The sequence below is a fragment of the Phyllostomus discolor genome, chromosome 6, assembly GCF_004126475.2.
Source record: "Phyllostomus discolor isolate MPI-MPIP mPhyDis1 chromosome 6, mPhyDis1.pri.v3, whole genome shotgun sequence".
In the NCBI taxonomy this organism is placed as follows: domain Eukaryota; kingdom Metazoa; phylum Chordata; class Mammalia; order Chiroptera; family Phyllostomidae; genus Phyllostomus; species Phyllostomus discolor.
Genome location: NC_040908.2, coordinates 137,440,553 through 137,458,337, shown reverse-complemented (window position 1 = coordinate 137,458,337; position 17,785 = coordinate 137,440,553). Strand labels below are relative to the sequence as shown.

Sequence of the window (17,785 nt, the reverse complement as noted above, 5' to 3'; positions counted from 1 at the left end):
TTCTAATGCTTTTACCTTCCTTGTGTTCCAATTGTTGATTTGATTCTCAGCTTCACCTTCTCCACTGTTGCTTCCCTGTAGATGCGTCTTTATTTCACTTAATTCAACCTTCATTTCTGTCTCATTATGGCGTTGAAGTACCCAATGAGTTCCTGGAACATCCTGATAACCAGTGTTTTGAACTGTGCATCTGACAGATTGCTTATCTCCACTTCACTAACTTCTCTTTCTGGAGTTCTGTTCTGTTCTTTCATCTGAACCTTATTTGTCTGTCTCCTCATTCTGGCAGCCTCCTTGTGTTTGTTTCTGTGTATTAGCTAGAGCTGCTTTGATTCCCACTCTTTGGTGCACCTGTTAAGTTGTATGGGGTGGAGCTTTAGGTTATCTGGAAGGTGGGGCAACCCACATCACTGCTCTGTTGTTCTGTGTAGTGGAGGTCTTGCAGTGGGGACAACACCACTGCCTGGCCTCTGGAGTTTTGCTCAGAAGGAAGCTGTCTCTCCACTTGAACTTCACCTTCTCCCCATATACCCCTAGTGTCCTTCCAGCTCTTGCCCTGGCACTGAATCCCAGAATGGGCAGGTGTATGTGAGCCCTAAATCTGTTGCAGGTCTTTTAACAGGATGCCATTTCTTCTGCTGCTCCAACCCCTACTGGTCTTTACAGCCATAAGTCATAGGGATTTATCTTCCAGGTGCTAGGACCCTGGGCTGGGTGGTCTGAACTGGGGCCAGGATCCTTTGCTCCCAAGGTATCCTTCCCACTTTTTATCCACCACATGTGGATATGGGACTGCCTGTTCCCATCCTGCGCCTCTCTGTGCCACTTGTCATCTCCATACCTCTCCGCAACTCCACCCTTCCTACCTCTGGATGAATATGGCTTCTTTGAACACTTGGTTATCAGACTTCCACAAAGCTTGATTATCAAGTGTTCACAGCTTTGAACACTTGGTTATCAGAGTTCCACAGAGACTTCCACACATCCTGGGTGATGTTTGTTTTGTAGGGTAGCTGTATTTTTGGTTATAGTTGTGCATGGACATGAGGCATGTTTACCTATACCTCCATCTTGACTCAGAAGTCCTCCAAAGTGGTTTTTTTAAACATGCATATTAAATAAAATTTTTCTAACACTTGAGTATAAATATAAAAAGTATAAAAAATTCTTAGTGTCTGCTGCAGTAACATATAAAATGCATAAAAGATAGTGAAGTACAAAGAACTGATAAAATTAAGATTTAAAAAATGAAATCGCTGTTTGTCTATAATGGAAATCAGCAAAAACAGACACACACCATCATAAACCTTTCATGATAGTTACTGCTTTGGCCAAAAGAGATCAGAGCACCATATACATTTCAGCTAAGTCACAAGTGAAACACTGTTAGGAAACAGGTATAGAAAATTAAAAGCCAATCTATGTTATACTCCAAACAATTTAAAAACTAGGAAGAGAGTTTTTAAAATATAAAGGTGTTCAGTCACTGCTGTAATGTATGTAACGCCCATGAAATAACCTTAGACAGGTTATCTTTTTTAAACAGAGGTAAAAGGGGAATTATAAAAACATGATATATTGTCATATACATGTTCTTGAAGTAAAAAGTGTGGGAAAAAAATTCCCAAGCAAAGGTATGTAAGTAGCAGACGATAATGTTCTTGACTAAATCAGCGGACTAACTTCCAATAAGGAGGAACAGACAGAAAACTTGAACTTTGAGAGGTAAGCTTGAGATGGAGGGAAGGAAAGAAGAAAACAATGAAACAAATTACACAAATTTCCAAAACAGACATACACAGTATGACAGCTCATCTTTGAAATAACCTGATGCATTATGAAGATTAACTGTAAAATTTAAAGTGCCTAATAAAGGAATAAATAAATAAGGTCTTAAAAGCAAGCAGATAAAATAAATTCAACCTTACATTATTTGTCCCAACTGCTTAAAATTATTAATTTTTAACTAATTTACAAACTGGAATGCTAATTAAAAGTGTGGTCTGGTATGGGGCTTATCTGATACATTTAAAATTTACAGGAATCATAGTAAATAAAAAATATACTCCAACAGTATTACCTGGATTACCAAAGTTTAACTAAGGTATGTCACTGTAATTAATGATTCCAGTTTAAAGAAAATATATTGAAAGACAAGCAGTACTGATCAGCATTTCTGTTACCAGTATTGTGCACCACAGAACAGCATCATAAAAGTTTTCTATAAAATAAAGCCAGTAATACATTAATCAAATGCTATCACAATGATGACCCCAGAGAAGATTTCTACTGTCCAAGATCCACATGAAATGAACAATTAAATAGCCTATGTTGCTCACCTTGTCTTTGAAGATATGTGGATTTTGGTATATAAAATCTCGGTAACTTTCTGTTCGTATTTTGTCCTATGGTGGAGACAGAAGATGTTGTGTTTACAGAATAATCCACACTAATAAAAAATGTTTTAGAAAATTATTTGCTATTTTATCACACATTGCTAGTTTCCATAGGTATTTTTTGCCTGAAAAAACCAAGCTTAATTCTGTTTAATAGAAAACTGTAAGAACAGAAATAGCAACACCACACACAAAAAGTTTAAGAACATCACTGAAAGTCAAATAAAATCTGTTATTTAAAATGTACACATTTTCATCTTGACATGCATTATCGTACAACTTCAACTGATAAAGATGATATAAGATGAACAAGATACTTTGCCCCTTTAAATAGAGCCTGGAATCTAGCACCTGTCTCCCTGTATTAGAGTTACATTAAAATACTGGAGAAAAAAACAAAACAGGTAAATGTAAACTTACAGTTACATATGAAAAATGAAGCTTAAATTGTTTTTCTAAGAAAGTTCCTTGTCAGTACAAGATTTATAATCTTGTTTTGTTTCTAGAAATGTCTATAGAAGTAAATGATGCTCAAAAGCCTGTAAGTTTCAAAGTAAATCATCGGAGACCTGCCGCCCACATTGTGAGGCTTCCCCACTCTGGAGTCTCACATAACCTATGACCAAGGCAGGCAATGAATGCCAGCATTTATGCTGGTTCACGGACAGAGCTGATGCCGTTTTGCATCACTGTGGCTGAGACAGTTAAGTACAGCAAAGTAAGCAGCAAAGGGCTCTGTTGTCAAGTGAGTAAAATGAGTATAACAAAAATATCTCAGACTGGGAATTCTAGTTTAGGGTTTCACACTATATAAAAAAAAAGTTACACCAAATACTACAATATAAAATTTATACAATCCATATGCCGTCCCAAAAAACGTTTTTCTGCCTACATAGGGATTTTTAAAAATTTTTTAAAGGAAGCATCAAATTAAAAGACAAATTGTTCTACTTAATTGCTGGATTTAAACAGGGGAAATTTCATGCTTTCTGATGGAATTATTATTAATGGCTTTATAAACAAAATTTTAAATCAGGTTTACTAAATCTTTCCCTGAGCCCTGGCTGCTGTGGCTCAGTTGACTGCCAGCCTGCAAACCAAAGGGTTGCTGGTTCAATTCCCAGTCAGGGCACATGCCTGGGCTGTGGGCCAGGCCCTCATTTGGGGGTGTGGGAGAGGTAACCACACATTGATGTTTCTCTCTCTCCATTCCCATCCCTCTAAAAACAAATAAATAAAATCTTGAAAAAAATAAAGACAGATTTGAGAACCAATAAAATAACTTCTCAACCTTTAAAAAAAACAAAATCTTTCCCTGAAAGATTTTAAGAATTACTTTTTAAAAATGCAATGTTTACATTAAGTTTACACATATTAACTAATTTTAAAACTTAAAATACACAGCATTTCATACATTTTTACACTCTTCTTATACCATAACCAGTGATTTTTGCTGACACAATAAAACCTACACGGGGTGAACATCAGTCAGGAAAGCGGTCACTTGGAAAACTCTCACCAATCACACTGCTTCACCGCTGCTCCAACTCAATCATCAGCATCCCAAGTCCTGTCCCAAGTTCACGCACTGCTGCCCCACTCAACTACCACCCTTCATCCAGGCCCCCCTGTATGTCCCTGGGTCTTTGTTCACATGCTCACCCCAGTGCAGCGAAATCCAAAGTACACCTAACAGAGAGCCTTAGAGCGGTTTCAACTTAATAACTGAATTTTTGAAAGAAAACTCCACTAGATAAGAAAATGCAAGCAAATAAAAGACTAGCCCTCATAACCGCTTCTAAAAACTTATCCTAACAAAACTAACACTTCATACAAAATAAAGTAATAAGCAGAAATTTAAAAATTGTATTTTGCACCAGACTATTACACCATGAAAAACAAACAAAAAAAGAATAAAATTGGAGCTCCGATACTAAAAAGCAAGATAATCTTCTAAGACAGGTAAAGTATCATGAAATCATTCCTATGAATATAAAAAAATTTTAAGACTAAAGACAACAGGAAAATTATATACTATAAATTTTACATATAAAAATGACATTATGTTTTAAATATACAGGCTCATGAAAATGAACAGAATGCTTGAGGTCAGCTGCAATACAATGAGAAGAATGTAGTAAAGAAAAATTATTCAATGGTTCTATGATCCGTGATAAATGTTCACCAGAATGAACAATGTTCTTGGAAAAAAAGAAAAAAGAGAGTGATACATCTCAGATTTACAACATTAGTCAACAATGATGCTTCTTCAGAATGACAAAGTGGCAAAGGATTTTGAAAGTTCATGTTATCCATCCCTCTATTAACTGTACCTCTGGAATTCAAAAAAAAATCATCTGAACTCCAGTAAATAAGTTCATAAACTACCTTTATTTATAAATATAATCCTAACATGTCAAAATAACGCTATTGAAATATCTGAGACTAAGCAACAAGAAATACAAATAATCCCATAAAAGAAAGGTTAATTCTAAAAACAAAAATAAGTCCTATGTATAACGTTTCTCAATTTAAATTATTTATAAAGATCAGGTGAGATTCTGATAGTAGCAGAAACATGAACAGACTATGTGCTAAGAAATGTTTTTGATAAGAAACAGAAGAAATATGTAAAGCATATTTCATATTCATCTGTAGTATATAACTCAGCGAAATATAAAATGGACAAACAGCTCCTTTTGAATGGAATATATCCACATTTCCTATGAACACTTAAGTCATCTTCAAGGAAAGATAACCACATTATATAGCAGCTAAGGGAAACTAAGGCATGGAGAATTATATTAATAAGGATTCTTAGAATGATTCTCTAAAGAAGAAAGATTCAGGCTGGAACTTAAGTCTCTGTGTACTGGGCACATCAAAAGGACTTAAACATATATGATCCGGTGTGAGGATCTTTTACTTATTGCTACATGGCTACAAGTATCCAGGACAGAGTATTGCAAATAATACTCTGGACTTCCAGAGTATTATTTGCAATGTGGACTTCCCTGATGAGCGTGCTGAAGACATTCACATGTGTCTCAACCTTACATTTCTGAAAAATGCAACATGATTTCTATATCAAAGGCATTAAAGGTTCTTGGCATTAATATTGATGGGTGATTTAAAATGAAAAATGTGGGCTTAGATTAACTCCTTCAAAGAAAATATTCTAGACACAATAAAATTAATTCAATTTTGATGAAAAACCTAAGTAAGTCCATTTATTTTAAACAATTTCACTCTGGACTTAATGTATTACTTGTAACTGTTATTTGTAATGTTACGCCATCACCCAAGTGACAACACAAAGCACAATTGTGACGCGTCATTAGTGAAAAAATGGCATGGCACTGCTTTAAAAGGCCTTAGGTAATTTCAATTGCAATTAATCAGCAAACCTTCACTCTTTGGTTCTACAAAACTGAATAAACAAAACATAAACATGCAATTAATCCCCAGGCTATTTTCCATGCTTCTGTTTCAGGGGAACATAGTCCTACGGCTTCCATAAAATAAAACATCCTTTTGAGGAAGGATTTAGGAGGGAATTTTTTGTTTGCTGGTTTCAAGAAAAGGTAGTGGCATCTAAAATTCATGAATAAACATTTAAAATTTTTAATAATTTTTTAATTCTAATATGTTTTACTCTAGTTAAGAGAATTACAGGTTTAGAGAATTAAAGAATTGTATCTTGCTGTTTTACAATCTACACTGTAACACATGATAAAATGTGTAACTGCCAGATATAACTAGAAATCTACTTGTATTTTATATAGACATTACTATTACAATTAAAGCCAACCAAACTTAAATACCTCATTTAACCAATTCAGAAAATTCCTCCATATGTCAGTTTCAAATGTAAAAAAGTTGTCATAACAATTGAGAATTATTTATAGCAAAATTTTGTACCAAACTGAAGTCAGTATAGCTATTTAAAACACTAAGTTAATCACTTCCTTTGTACTTTTAAAGACAAATATATAATTTATTAGTTCCTATTTAACAGTTCTTGAGAAGACTAAAATTGTCAGCAATTTTTTCCTATGTTCTATTTAAAACAAAAGTGATGCCATAATAGTTTAATATTAATGATCTTAAACAGAATTTAAATAACTTTGATGCTTCTGTAATCTTTTCAACCCAAGATGAGCTATCAAGCACCAGAGATTTAAAAAGCAGTTATCAAAAAAAAAAAAAAAAAGCAGTTCTACAGCATATGTATTAAGAATCTGTTTAATTAAATTTTTCCTTTAGCATGGATTTGGTGCATTCACGCTCTTCTCTAACCTTTAGCATTTCTTCATGTATCCCATAATGCCCATATGAGCTGAAGTAAACACCATCCTCATCCTCCTGGAGGTCTGCAATGGCAGTAGAAGATGCCGATCCGGTTTTGACATCTGCGTTCATCACGAAATCCTGAGCAAACTGTCTGTAATCAATTTGAAATACACCCTTGAGACAGGTTTATTAGACCATGAAAAAAGGAAAGGCTAGAGGTTGAGGAAGAGGAAGGGGGCGGGTGTGGAGTGTGATGAGCCTTCTAAAGCACCTTCTATCTTACGCAACTGAAAGCTCCCCCTGCTGGATCTTAGGCGATGGCATACTCAAACCCAGTTGTAAGCATTCCTTCTGCAAATCGGGCAAGCACTGCCAACAGCAGATTATTGCTGTTTACATCTTTCAACTGGATAAGCACATTACCTTTATTCAACTTTATTATTCTTAATATTCCGAAACCTTATTTTAGTAGCTGAATCAATGCAATACTGTATTTCAGCTCTTTATTTTTTAAAAACTATTATCTCGTCAAAGGGTTATATGGGCAGAAAGTGGACCCAAACTGAGATTTACATATACGAACACCACCCACACCAGCTCTAAAACCTACTTCGCTCTTCGATCACAACATATTGAAATCGGTAAGATACACATGCAGAGAAGTACAAAGACACAGACAGTACAGTTGTGGGTGGTTACTGGGCTACCCAGCATATAATCTCAGAAACAGGTAAGGGGAGCTATAATCAACTATACTATCCTTTCTGCTGAAAACTCTGGCAAACTAATAAATGGGAACTCACAAACCCAACAGGTAAAGCTAGAGGACTACTTGGTAGAAATGCAGAATCTCAGGCCCTACTCCAGAACTCCTGAATGAGAATCTACAGTTTAACAAGGTCCCCAGGTGATTTACATACACATTGAACTCTGAGAAGTACTAAGCCAGTATAATGCTAAATCACTCACTGGAAAAAAACATCCTATGTATCTGGCTTCCTGATTAAATACTGTACCATAATTACATTTTGATTCTTTAAAAACAAAAATTTTAAGCCTGTATTTCACCCAAACCTAAACATCTTAATCCTACCAGTTAAAACCCTAGAAGAGGAAAAGTAAAATGGAGAAATCTGCTAGAAACAAGGTAATTCAAAGGCAGTATCAAAGAATGAAAACAGTAACTCCCCAGAACAATTAACATTAGTATAAAATTATAAAGTATATGAGAAGAGTTAAAACTACAGAATTTTATGCTAACCAATGTCCACAATGTATTAACAGTATTGTTGCATATCTTTAATGTACTAGAATATCTACCTTGTACTTTCAAGTATATGAAATGTTTTACCACATTCTGCCTTACTATTAGTTGCATTATTTTTTAGGTCTAAACAATTAATTTTCTGTAAGACTGACAAATTACTTCATTCTGTGCAGATCCTCACGTGCTCTAGCTAAAGCGGCTTCGGCAGACAGTGCCCTGGACTCCATGTGCTTCAGTTTCTCAACAACAGAGGTGTTTTCACTGAGTCCATTGGGGAATGAGAATGGGACTGACACTGGTTCGTAAAGATCTTCTACATCTGAAGAAATAAATGGACATTAGCAGACCATCTTATAACAATGAAGGACATAGAAATAAGCTGGAAATACAGGGTGTGGCAGAAGCAGGTTTACAGTTGTGAGAAGGCAAAACACAATGTATTCTTGTATTATTTTTCATACCAACAACTGTAAACCTAGTTTTTCCCCACCTTGCTTATACTAACTGACTATTAGGCAGCCAACTAAAAAAATGGTAAAAATACTTTAAATGAAGTAAATATATAACATTCAAATTACCTTAATTTGAATTTAAAGAGCATGCTGTTAATCTAAGTTTTTCATTACTTGGCTAAATTAAACACATATATAAGCATTAATTATACTGAACCAAACCCAGGAAGAAACAAAAAAGTGGAAGGAAAAAACCCTACTATTTACTGATCACCAGATATCTTTCAAATACATGCATTACATCTCAGGTCATCCTCAAAACAAACCTAAGATGTACATAATTATCCCTATGTTAAGGCATGGGGAAGATAAATCTCAGAAAAATTAAGCGATTAGCCCAAAGGTATACAGCTGAATAATGAAGAAACTAAGATTCAAACTCAGGCCTGCGTGGATCACTTGGTTGTAGCAGTGTTGGCCAGATTTCTCCACTGAAAAGTTAACATCTCTTTTGTAGTAAATACTTTCTTGGGAAGATACTTTGAACTATGCAAATCATGTTCCACCTTAAATCTCTGTCTACTAGTACCCCTTAAAACTGTCAAGGTCATGAAAAACAAGGAAAGCCAGGAAAACTGTCATAGCCAAGAAGGGCTTGAGGAGACAGGACAACTAAATGCATTACGGTATCCTAGAGGAGATCTTGGAACAGAAAGAGGAGAGTAGAAAAAAACTAATGAAATTTGAACAAATGAAATGAAGTTTACTTACTTTTTTAAAAGTATAGTATAATATCTGAAACATAATCCACAAAGGGTGTTATTCACTTACCAAATTGAAGTAAAAGATCATCTTCTAATACCGGCTTTAAATACTCTTCTTTTTCCCAAGGCACTGGGTTGTATATGGAATTCATATACTCAACTGTAGGATTCTGGATGTAAAATTAATCGCATGTTTTTTTCACAGCATATAATCACAAAATCTCCCTAGCAAAAACTAGGAAAATTAAACAGAAAGGAAATCATGTCTACATTACACAAAATCTCTATTTAAGAAGTTTATGTTCAACTATCATTTCATTAACTAGATTAGATGGTTTCAATGCACAATTTTGTATTGTTTGGATATGGAAGAAGTGACAATAAAAACATTTGAATAAAACAGAAAAAAGAATAAAATATTTGAACCATAGAAAAAAGAGAACTACCACAGTACTTGAAATCACACTAGAAATTGTTTTTGGTGCTACAGAAATACTATCAGTATTTCCTATCATTTGACTCTGAATTACTTTTTTTATCTAACACTGATTCATCTCTTAAATGCAGTTAAAAATGACGCATTAAGCATGGTGTATATGTACTTGGTAATATATATTGTGGCATGGCCTGATGTCCATGATTCCAATATGAGGACTGACAAATTTAAAGAGGTTCCATGTATCCTAGTTCCTTGTATTCTTTTAATCACCACTGGTTGTGGCACTTCTTTAGTTTCAAAAAAATTGTAAACTAAGGTATCAACTTACCTTAAGTCTAATAAAATTTATCAGTTTAATGTATCCATAAAATTCAAGCCCTGAGGGGGGAAAAAACAATTCATATATTTAAACATGAGCTTTCTTTAAATGACCTGCTCTATAGAGGCTTTTCTGAGACAATAAAATATTTGTCCTCTAAACTACAGCTTAAAATATTTTTAATTTCTTATTAAGAACTAGAAACAGTAACTTTGATACTTCTAATATTTTAACTGAGAAACAGCCAGCATAGATGACAATTTTCTAATTGTTTTTCTTGCATTTCTAAAATATGAGAAATTAATTTTTAGAATTCTCCTCATTTCTAAGAACAATACATCAGGAAAATTAGGTCATAGACTTTGCCAAGTATTGGGCAGTTAATATTAGACTTGAAAGTTTCTTCATCCCCAATTTTTATGGTTCCTACCAAATTATAATCTTGCCAGGAGACAGAGTATACAAAGTATACACTAGCTTTAATATAAAATTAAATGATGCAAATTGAAAGACAATGAGGCTTGTTATTTGGTTCTCATATCTTTCCAGAAATGAGTCGGCATTTAAATCAAGGGAAAACAGCATATCCAAACATTTATTATTTCTCCTGAGAAATGTTGTTATGAGGAACATAATGGCATACAAAACCTTTTATGTTCATAATAGCACACAAAAACCCGTTTTTGGTAAGAGAAAAAAATACAAAATTATATTCAAAGTATGATTCCAATTCAGTTTAAAAATGCACATTAAAAACATGGAAAAAGTCCATTGACACGAAGTCATCCATGCCTTATAAAAGAAGTTGTACCTGAATTTATTGTTTATTAACATATTATATCACATGCTTATGTAATCCCCTTTCCAGCTGTTAGGAGATACAGGGGCCTAAAAAACAATTCTATATTTAGTTAATGTTAGTAGAATAGTGCAGGTCTTCTATATCCACTTAAAGAAGTAGAAGGCTTTAGTTGTAAACTAGGTATGTTTAACTACAAATTTCAAAAGAATCGTTGTCTATTTTGCTTACTACCTTAATTTCATCAATCCTTTTTCTGTACTTTTTTACCAAACTCCTTATAAAATTCAACCCTGTATGCCTTGAAGTTCACGTTGTGTTTTCACCTGGTAAGTTGTCTTTTTTCCTAATGTCCCGCCTCCTTTTCCAAGTTCACCTTTATGCTTGTTCTCCTTAATTCAAATATGATAAAAATGCTATCCCATGCCAAGGTTTTTCCTTTTTAGTTGTCAATACAAGTTTAAATACAGTGAGTCTTATCTAGAAGAATGACATTTAATCTTTCCTCAAAGGCCACTGTCAAAGATCAGGTGTTGCTGTATGTTTCACTGTACTGGACTTGTTTAAAAACGCAAAGGCTGGAAAAATGTAAAGTTGAAACTTAGCCCTGGCTGGCGTAGCTCAGTGGATTGAGCTCGGGCTTCGAACCAAAGTGTCCCAGGTTCGATTCACAGTCAGGGTACATGCCTGGGTTGCAGGCCATGATCCCCAGCAACCGCACATTGATGTTTCTCTCTCTCTCTCTCCCTCCCTTACCTCTCTAAAAATAAATAAATAAAATCTTTAAAAAAAAAAGAAAAAGAAACTTAAATTTTACAACTAAAATTTTCCTATTCTAAAAAATACTCACCATGTTTATGGACCATGGTATCAATATTAAATTGATGCTCAGACTTACAGTGGGAAAAAGTTTCTTCAGCAGAGGTAAATAACCTGAAAAACCAAGGCACAGCTTCATGAGAAAGTCCCCAAGAAGTCTACATATTGAACCCTTATTAAATATGCATCTCCCCCACTCTGCTAGTTTCTAGTTTTATTTCCAATTAAGAGGAAACAAACATCTGCAGATGTCAAGGACTCAGAACTTCTAAATGGAATTTACTTCTGAGTTCCATCTTATTAAACCAACTACCGATTAAATGTCAAAGGTAATTTACTTGCCCATTAATAGCATGGAAATGTATCAAAACAATTTTAAGAGAACTCCCTTTGACAGATCCTGCTTCTCTCAAGATATGAAAATTCCCTGTGTAGGATTCTTTTCTCCTTTAGGTGTCAACTCTGCTTTTGGAGACTCCGAACTGGCAAAGCTCAAACTGCTTTCAGAAGTACAGCATCAAACCTAATTTTACAGCTGGCATAGTCCCACAGCGCCCTTATTTCAAAAGAGATCTTGTAGTGTTCCTACAGGACTTGCACGACAGACACCGTGAGGACCAAGCCTCTTCAGTGTGTGACCCACAAAACTGAAGGACACAAAGTAGGAATACACAGCAAAGAAGCTGCATGCCTCTTTTATATGCCCAGCACATATGCAGCAGTTAGCTTGCAACACACATTTACCAAGATAGGTCAGTTTTGCAGTACTGATGCAACCTATCACAATGACGTACATCCTGACGTTCAACAAATTTTACGATCGAGTATGAGTAGACATTCTACACCCACCCAAAGGAGGCTACATGTGAGGACAATGACGAATCAAGAGGAGCTAAAATACCACCAGCCAGCACTAGGGCCCAGATTTAAGAAAAACTGGAAAATGTTTATTAAAGGAACCCTAGCCCATGCCAACCAGGCCTCTTTCATGCCCATGTGCCAGGGCAGCAGCCAAAGTCAAACAACACTTGTTGAGGTGAAGAGGTAGAATTTTAAGTGGAAAGAACAGGGATTTGGATATGACAAATCACAGCTTTGTGGCCTTGAAAAGGTATTGGTATTGCAGTCTCTTTTAACCTAAGTGAAACAGCATCAATTCCTTCCTCTTTGATACATGGGGAGCCCTGCCCTCAGAAAGGTAATTCTTTAAATGGGTCAAATGAAGTATTACACCTGAGAAGCTCTCTACTTGACAGAGAATTACGGAGTGGCAAAGCTGAGAGGGTCCTGAGAGATTTTTTAGTTCAGTGACTTGGAAACTTGGTATTCATTACGATTGCCTGAGATAGTGCCTTTATAAACGATTCCTAGACCCCAATTGTGACTTAGAAGGACTGGGGTGCAGAGTTCAGCATTTGTATTTTATTTTTTAAGCGTCTCAGTTGACAAAGGTGCACAACCGGATTTAGGAACCACAGATCCGGTCCAGAACCTTACTATTTTACACACGGGGAAACTGAGGCCTGTCGAAGACAACCTGGGTGCAGCCCAAGGCTACTCCCCCTATACCACTCAGGGTCTTCAACAAGCCCCACTCCAGACCACTGGCTGGAGAATTCGAAGGCAGGCCACTCTGACTCCAGGCGAGCAGACCACACAGTCGCACGCGGCCCGGCCCCCTGGGCTGAAGCCTGGCGCAGAGCTGGACGAACCTGTCACAGAACAGGCAGGGAGTCTGCTGCTTGTCGTGGGGGAGCTCGGCATCGTCCTCATCCTCCCAGGCGGCCTCGTCCCCGCTGTCTGACAGATCTGGCAGGTCCTCCTCATCCACCAAAGCGCTTCGGCCGCCTAGCACACGCAAAGGATCAGATCCGCTCCGCACGCCAGTGCGAACCCACCGCTCGAGGAGGGTGGGGAAAAGGCTTTCCACTGCTGAAGGGCGCTGCCCGCGTCCCACTCCCCAGCGGCCCTCCCCAGCACCTCCCCCACCCTCCCTGCAGGGCCCTACCGCCCGGGTTCCGGGTCCCTGAGTGCGCACGGGGAGGAAGGGGTCTTTCACCGGCCCCGCGGCGGCGAGGCCTGGGGGCTGGGAGAGCCGGGTGCTGAGGGTCGGGGATACCCACCGGTAGCGCCCGACGCTAACGAGCACATGGCTGTGGTGCCCAGAGAGCCCGGCGTGCAGGGGGCGGGGACCTGGCTGCGAAGTGCGCGCGAACGCCGCGGAACTCTAGCGACCGGGACTCGGGAGCGAGCGCGAGCGAGCGCGCAGCAGGATAGGAGATTCGGGGAACTTCACGGGTACCAGAAACGCGAGAACGCGCGCGCTGGCTCGCGAGCGCTTCCGGTCCTCAGGCCCCGTGCTGGTCATGTGACCGGGTGGGCGGGGCGAAAAGCCCGACTGTGCTTCCTCCTCTTGCCGCAAGGTTGACGCAGTGCGAGTCAGCTAAGCAATGAGATGTCTGAGCGTCTGAGGCTAGGACACGTGTTTTGCTGTGTCTTCGGGCTTCCTAAGGTAGTGGGAGGTCCTGGCCTCCAGCCTGGCGCCCGGAGGTGGAGAGACGCTGCCGTGATTTTGCAGTCCGCACCACGCCCTCGGAGCTTTCCCTCATTCTGAGTTCGAGGAGGAACACCCGCCGCTGCGCCCTCTGGTGGCGGCGGAGGCAGAACGCAGGCAGGACGCGGGGATTTCTCTGGTTCTTGGGCTCCCTGATCCCCCTTGGGTAAAGCTGGGGAGAGGGAACTGCAGGAACCAGTGTGGGTGTACTAAAAACTACCTGGGGCCAAAGGTCTTTGGGGTTTTTTTTAAGGATTTGAGTCTTTAAGCAAGGGAGTGATACTGTCAGATGGGTACAGGGGTGTCCAACCCTTTGGCATCTCTGGGGCACACTAGAAGAAGAGTTGTCTTTGGGCCACACATTCAATACATAAACAGGAAAACTGAAGAACAGCAAAAAAAGTTTTAAGTAGAGTTATGGTTTTGTGTTGGGCTGCATTCATAGCCATCCTGGGCCTCGTGGGGCCCACGGGCTGCACGTTGGACACCCCTGAAACTCAAGAACATTTTGGCTGCTGTGTGGGAAAAACACAAACCTTCCCGTGCATCATATCTTTCTTCCTTTCCCAGTACTAGTCAAACCATAGATTGCTTTGTTACAAGGGCGTGGGCAGCGGTAATTTCAGTAGGTAATGTCCCAAACTCGAATTCCAGAGGCTAGCCTGCTCTTGACACAGGTTTATAAAATTAAATTGGCTACCATGGCCTACCAGGCTCTACGTAATCCTGCCTAATGTTCTGTCTCAACTTGACCTTTCACCTTGGACCCCCAACCTCCAGCCTTTTATTTGGACTCGTCATTTTTCCACCACCAGACCTTTGTTAAGAATACTCTGCAAATGGGTAGGTACTACTGGTCTTGGCAGAAAGTTCCTCTGACCACTGTTTCTAAAGTAGGTACCACCGTCATTCCAGCAGCTTCCTGTTAGTTCCAGTCTTAGCACCTACCATTTGCTTGTTTATCTGTGTGTGTGTGTGTGTGTGTGTGTGTGTGTGTTTATAACTGTTTGCAAGGGTAAGGCCATGTCTGTTTACTTTCACTTCTCTGGCACCTAATACATGGCCTAACTCATAATAGGTAATCATGCTGCATGAAACAGAAGCCTTGAATTCATGCTAAACTCTTCTGAATGTCCCTTTACTGTAAACTCCAAAAGGACAGAATCCAACAACTATTAGTTTTGAAGCTCCTTGTATTGTAGGACACTGCCTATGTGCCCCATGGCACCAAGGAGCCATTTAACGAGCCGAATGAATTAATTCGAGGCCTTTCAGTACCAAGAACCATACAACTTTTTCCTTTATCCTTCCAACAAAACTCTCCAGCAAGGCCATCTTCTCTCTGTCAGTGTAACATTTAAAGGGAAACCTGCTAAATCCCTTGGTAACATCCAATTATTCAATGTTAACAGAAAAAGATAAAAGAAACATCCATTTTAGAGGGGTGATTGGGCCAGAATCTTGTCCACTTAAAGTTTATGTCTCACCATAATGCTGGACTTGGGAGGGAGTAGCTTTTTTCTCTGCACTAAAGATGAATACAAATCCTCCCCCATCATCCTCCTCACTGTTAGACCAGAATAGAAGGTTGAAGAAGACCTGACAGAAGGTTTGTGGGCAAGGAAATAGTATACAGAGAGTAATTTAAAACCGGCCACTGGGTTTAGCTGCTGTAACTTCAAACCTCACTTCTAAAAGCCCATGGTTGTTATCACCCAAAGACACAGGCTCTTCAGAGTGCAGCCCCAGAGGGTCCCCACCTGGCAGGAGGAGGATGTCCCGTCTCCTACCTAAAGCCCACTAGCCTTTATCCTCCAGTGTCCACTGAAGCTTGAAATGTACATGGCATACCATAGACCCTGTAAAAATCGACTGAATCACTCAACTTTGCTTCCATCAGTACAAACATTAAGACGAGTTTTACCACCATCCTTTGTCCCATGATGGGAATTATCCCTGTGTACTCCTCTTGACTTCTGTGTCTTCCTTTTCCATAGTTTTTATGTTGCAGCACTTTGAGATGCACTTTTACTGGCTTTGTGAACATTCTGTGGTTCATCATTATAGGGATCCTAAGCCAACGCAGAAACCCAAATATTTCCATTTAATTCATCCATAGCATGTATTGATCAGCAAAAATTGAGTGGAACTTCCTGGAACTGTACCTATACCGGATGCTCTTGCAGAGTGGTTACAAATACAAAGGTAGGGCATCAGGCTGACTTGGATTAGAATCCTGTCTCTGTCATTTCCTAGCTTCAGGTCTTTAGCTTTGGCTTCTTGACAAGGCACTTCACTACAGTGAGCCTCAGTCCCCCCATCTACGATATGAGGATGATGATGTAACCGCAGAACTGGGTCCTATCCTGTTTCTAACAAGACCCAGAACCAAAGTTTAAACCTTGGATACACCACCTATCAGTAATACTTGTGAAACGCCACTCACAAGTAATGCTTGTGAACCTTTAATTGCTACCCCTTAAAGCCCCACACAGAATCCTGGATGAGAAAGGCAGATTTGAACCTTGCCTCCTGTCTTCTCACCAGTCAACTGGCAAATAAAGCTCTTCTTTTCTCAAAAGCCAGTGCCATAGTTTGGCTTCTATGTGTGGCAGGCAGTGGACCCTTGTTCGGTAACAACAGTACCATCTACAAGGATTATTTCGGGGAGGGGGCGCAGGTTAAAGGACAGACGGTATGTGAAAAGGCTGGCACTCAGCAAGCACTTGATAAATATTAACTGCTATTGTATCATCCCACTGGCCAAAATACTCCATATTACCCCTGATACTTGGACATGCTCTAACAATCTAACAGGTACCCGGGACTTGTCTATTTATTTTTATTCCACTGTTTAATTCTCCCATGAATTATATAAGCTCAGTTATTATATATTCTAATGAAGTAGTAAGGCACAATGTTCCTTTAAACAATTACATGCAGTCAGGCCTGAGTACCTTGGAGACACAAATGTCAACAGTTTTAGAACAGAACTCATCTGCAGGTTACAGAAGGTCTTCCCCGCTGCTGTCACTCTGCAGACAAGCATTTCAGAGCTGGCTCCGCGCTACCCCCCACCCCCGCACCCCGCCACCCAGTGGCACCAGAATCTCCAGAGGAAGCTTAAACAAAACAACAGATTCCTGTGCCCGTGCCCCAAATTTCAGATTCAGAAGGTTGGAGGCAAAGCCCACAAAGCTTTCCATTTGGAAAGTTCCCCAGTTGACGTACAGTTGACACTTGAACAACATGTGATTTGGGGAGCCACCCTGGTTTACTTGAAAATTCACAAATAACTTTTGACACCCCTCAAACTTAACTATACTCTGCCCTTCAGAGCCACAGGTTTTACACCCACAGATTCAGGCAACTTTGGATTGAAAACAAAATTTTGATCTGAGATTGGAAATCTGTGGATGCAGAGGGCCAGCTGTACTAATAATTGCCTGCTGTTGATCATATTTCCCACTAACATAAACAGTAATAAGTGTTTTGTGTGTTATATGTATTATATACTGTATTCTTACAATAAAGTAAGGTGAAGAAAATGTTCGTAAGAAAAACCTAAGGAATAGAAAACCCATTTACAGCACTTACTGAAAAAACTCAAGTGTAAAAACTCACGGACCCATGTTGTTCAAGGGCCAACCGCACACGTGCACAACCAGGCCCTGAGCTGCCGG

General features: G+C 39.0%; 1 protein-coding gene across 3 annotated transcripts in view; it reads right to left on the bottom strand.

Moving 5' to 3' along the window:
* The window catches only part of PRMT3 (protein arginine methyltransferase 3), a 108,726-nt gene extending 94,839 nt beyond the window's left edge, over positions 1-13,887 (bottom strand). Inside the window, exons 1-8 of one of the 3 annotated variants that reach the window (XM_028517211.2) lie at positions 13,672-13,887; positions 13,261-13,396; positions 11,580-11,662; positions 9,940-9,989; positions 9,240-9,342; positions 8,116-8,275; positions 6,696-6,840; positions 2,340-2,405 (exon numbers count right to left, since the gene is read on the bottom strand). In XM_028517211.2, the coding sequence (XP_028373012.1) occupies positions 2,340-2,405; positions 6,696-6,840; positions 8,116-8,275; positions 9,240-9,342; positions 9,940-9,989; positions 11,580-11,662; positions 13,261-13,396; positions 13,672-13,699 (771 nt within the window). In that variant the 5' untranslated portion in view covers positions 13,700-13,887. The remainder of the gene's footprint in view (positions 1-2,339; positions 2,406-6,695; positions 6,841-8,115; positions 8,276-9,239; positions 9,343-9,939; positions 9,990-11,579; positions 11,663-13,260; positions 13,397-13,671) is intronic. The other 2 variants (XM_036029143.1, XM_028517213.2) reach the window with 2 other exon arrangements.
* Between the last annotated feature and the right edge of the window lie 3,898 nt (positions 13,888-17,785).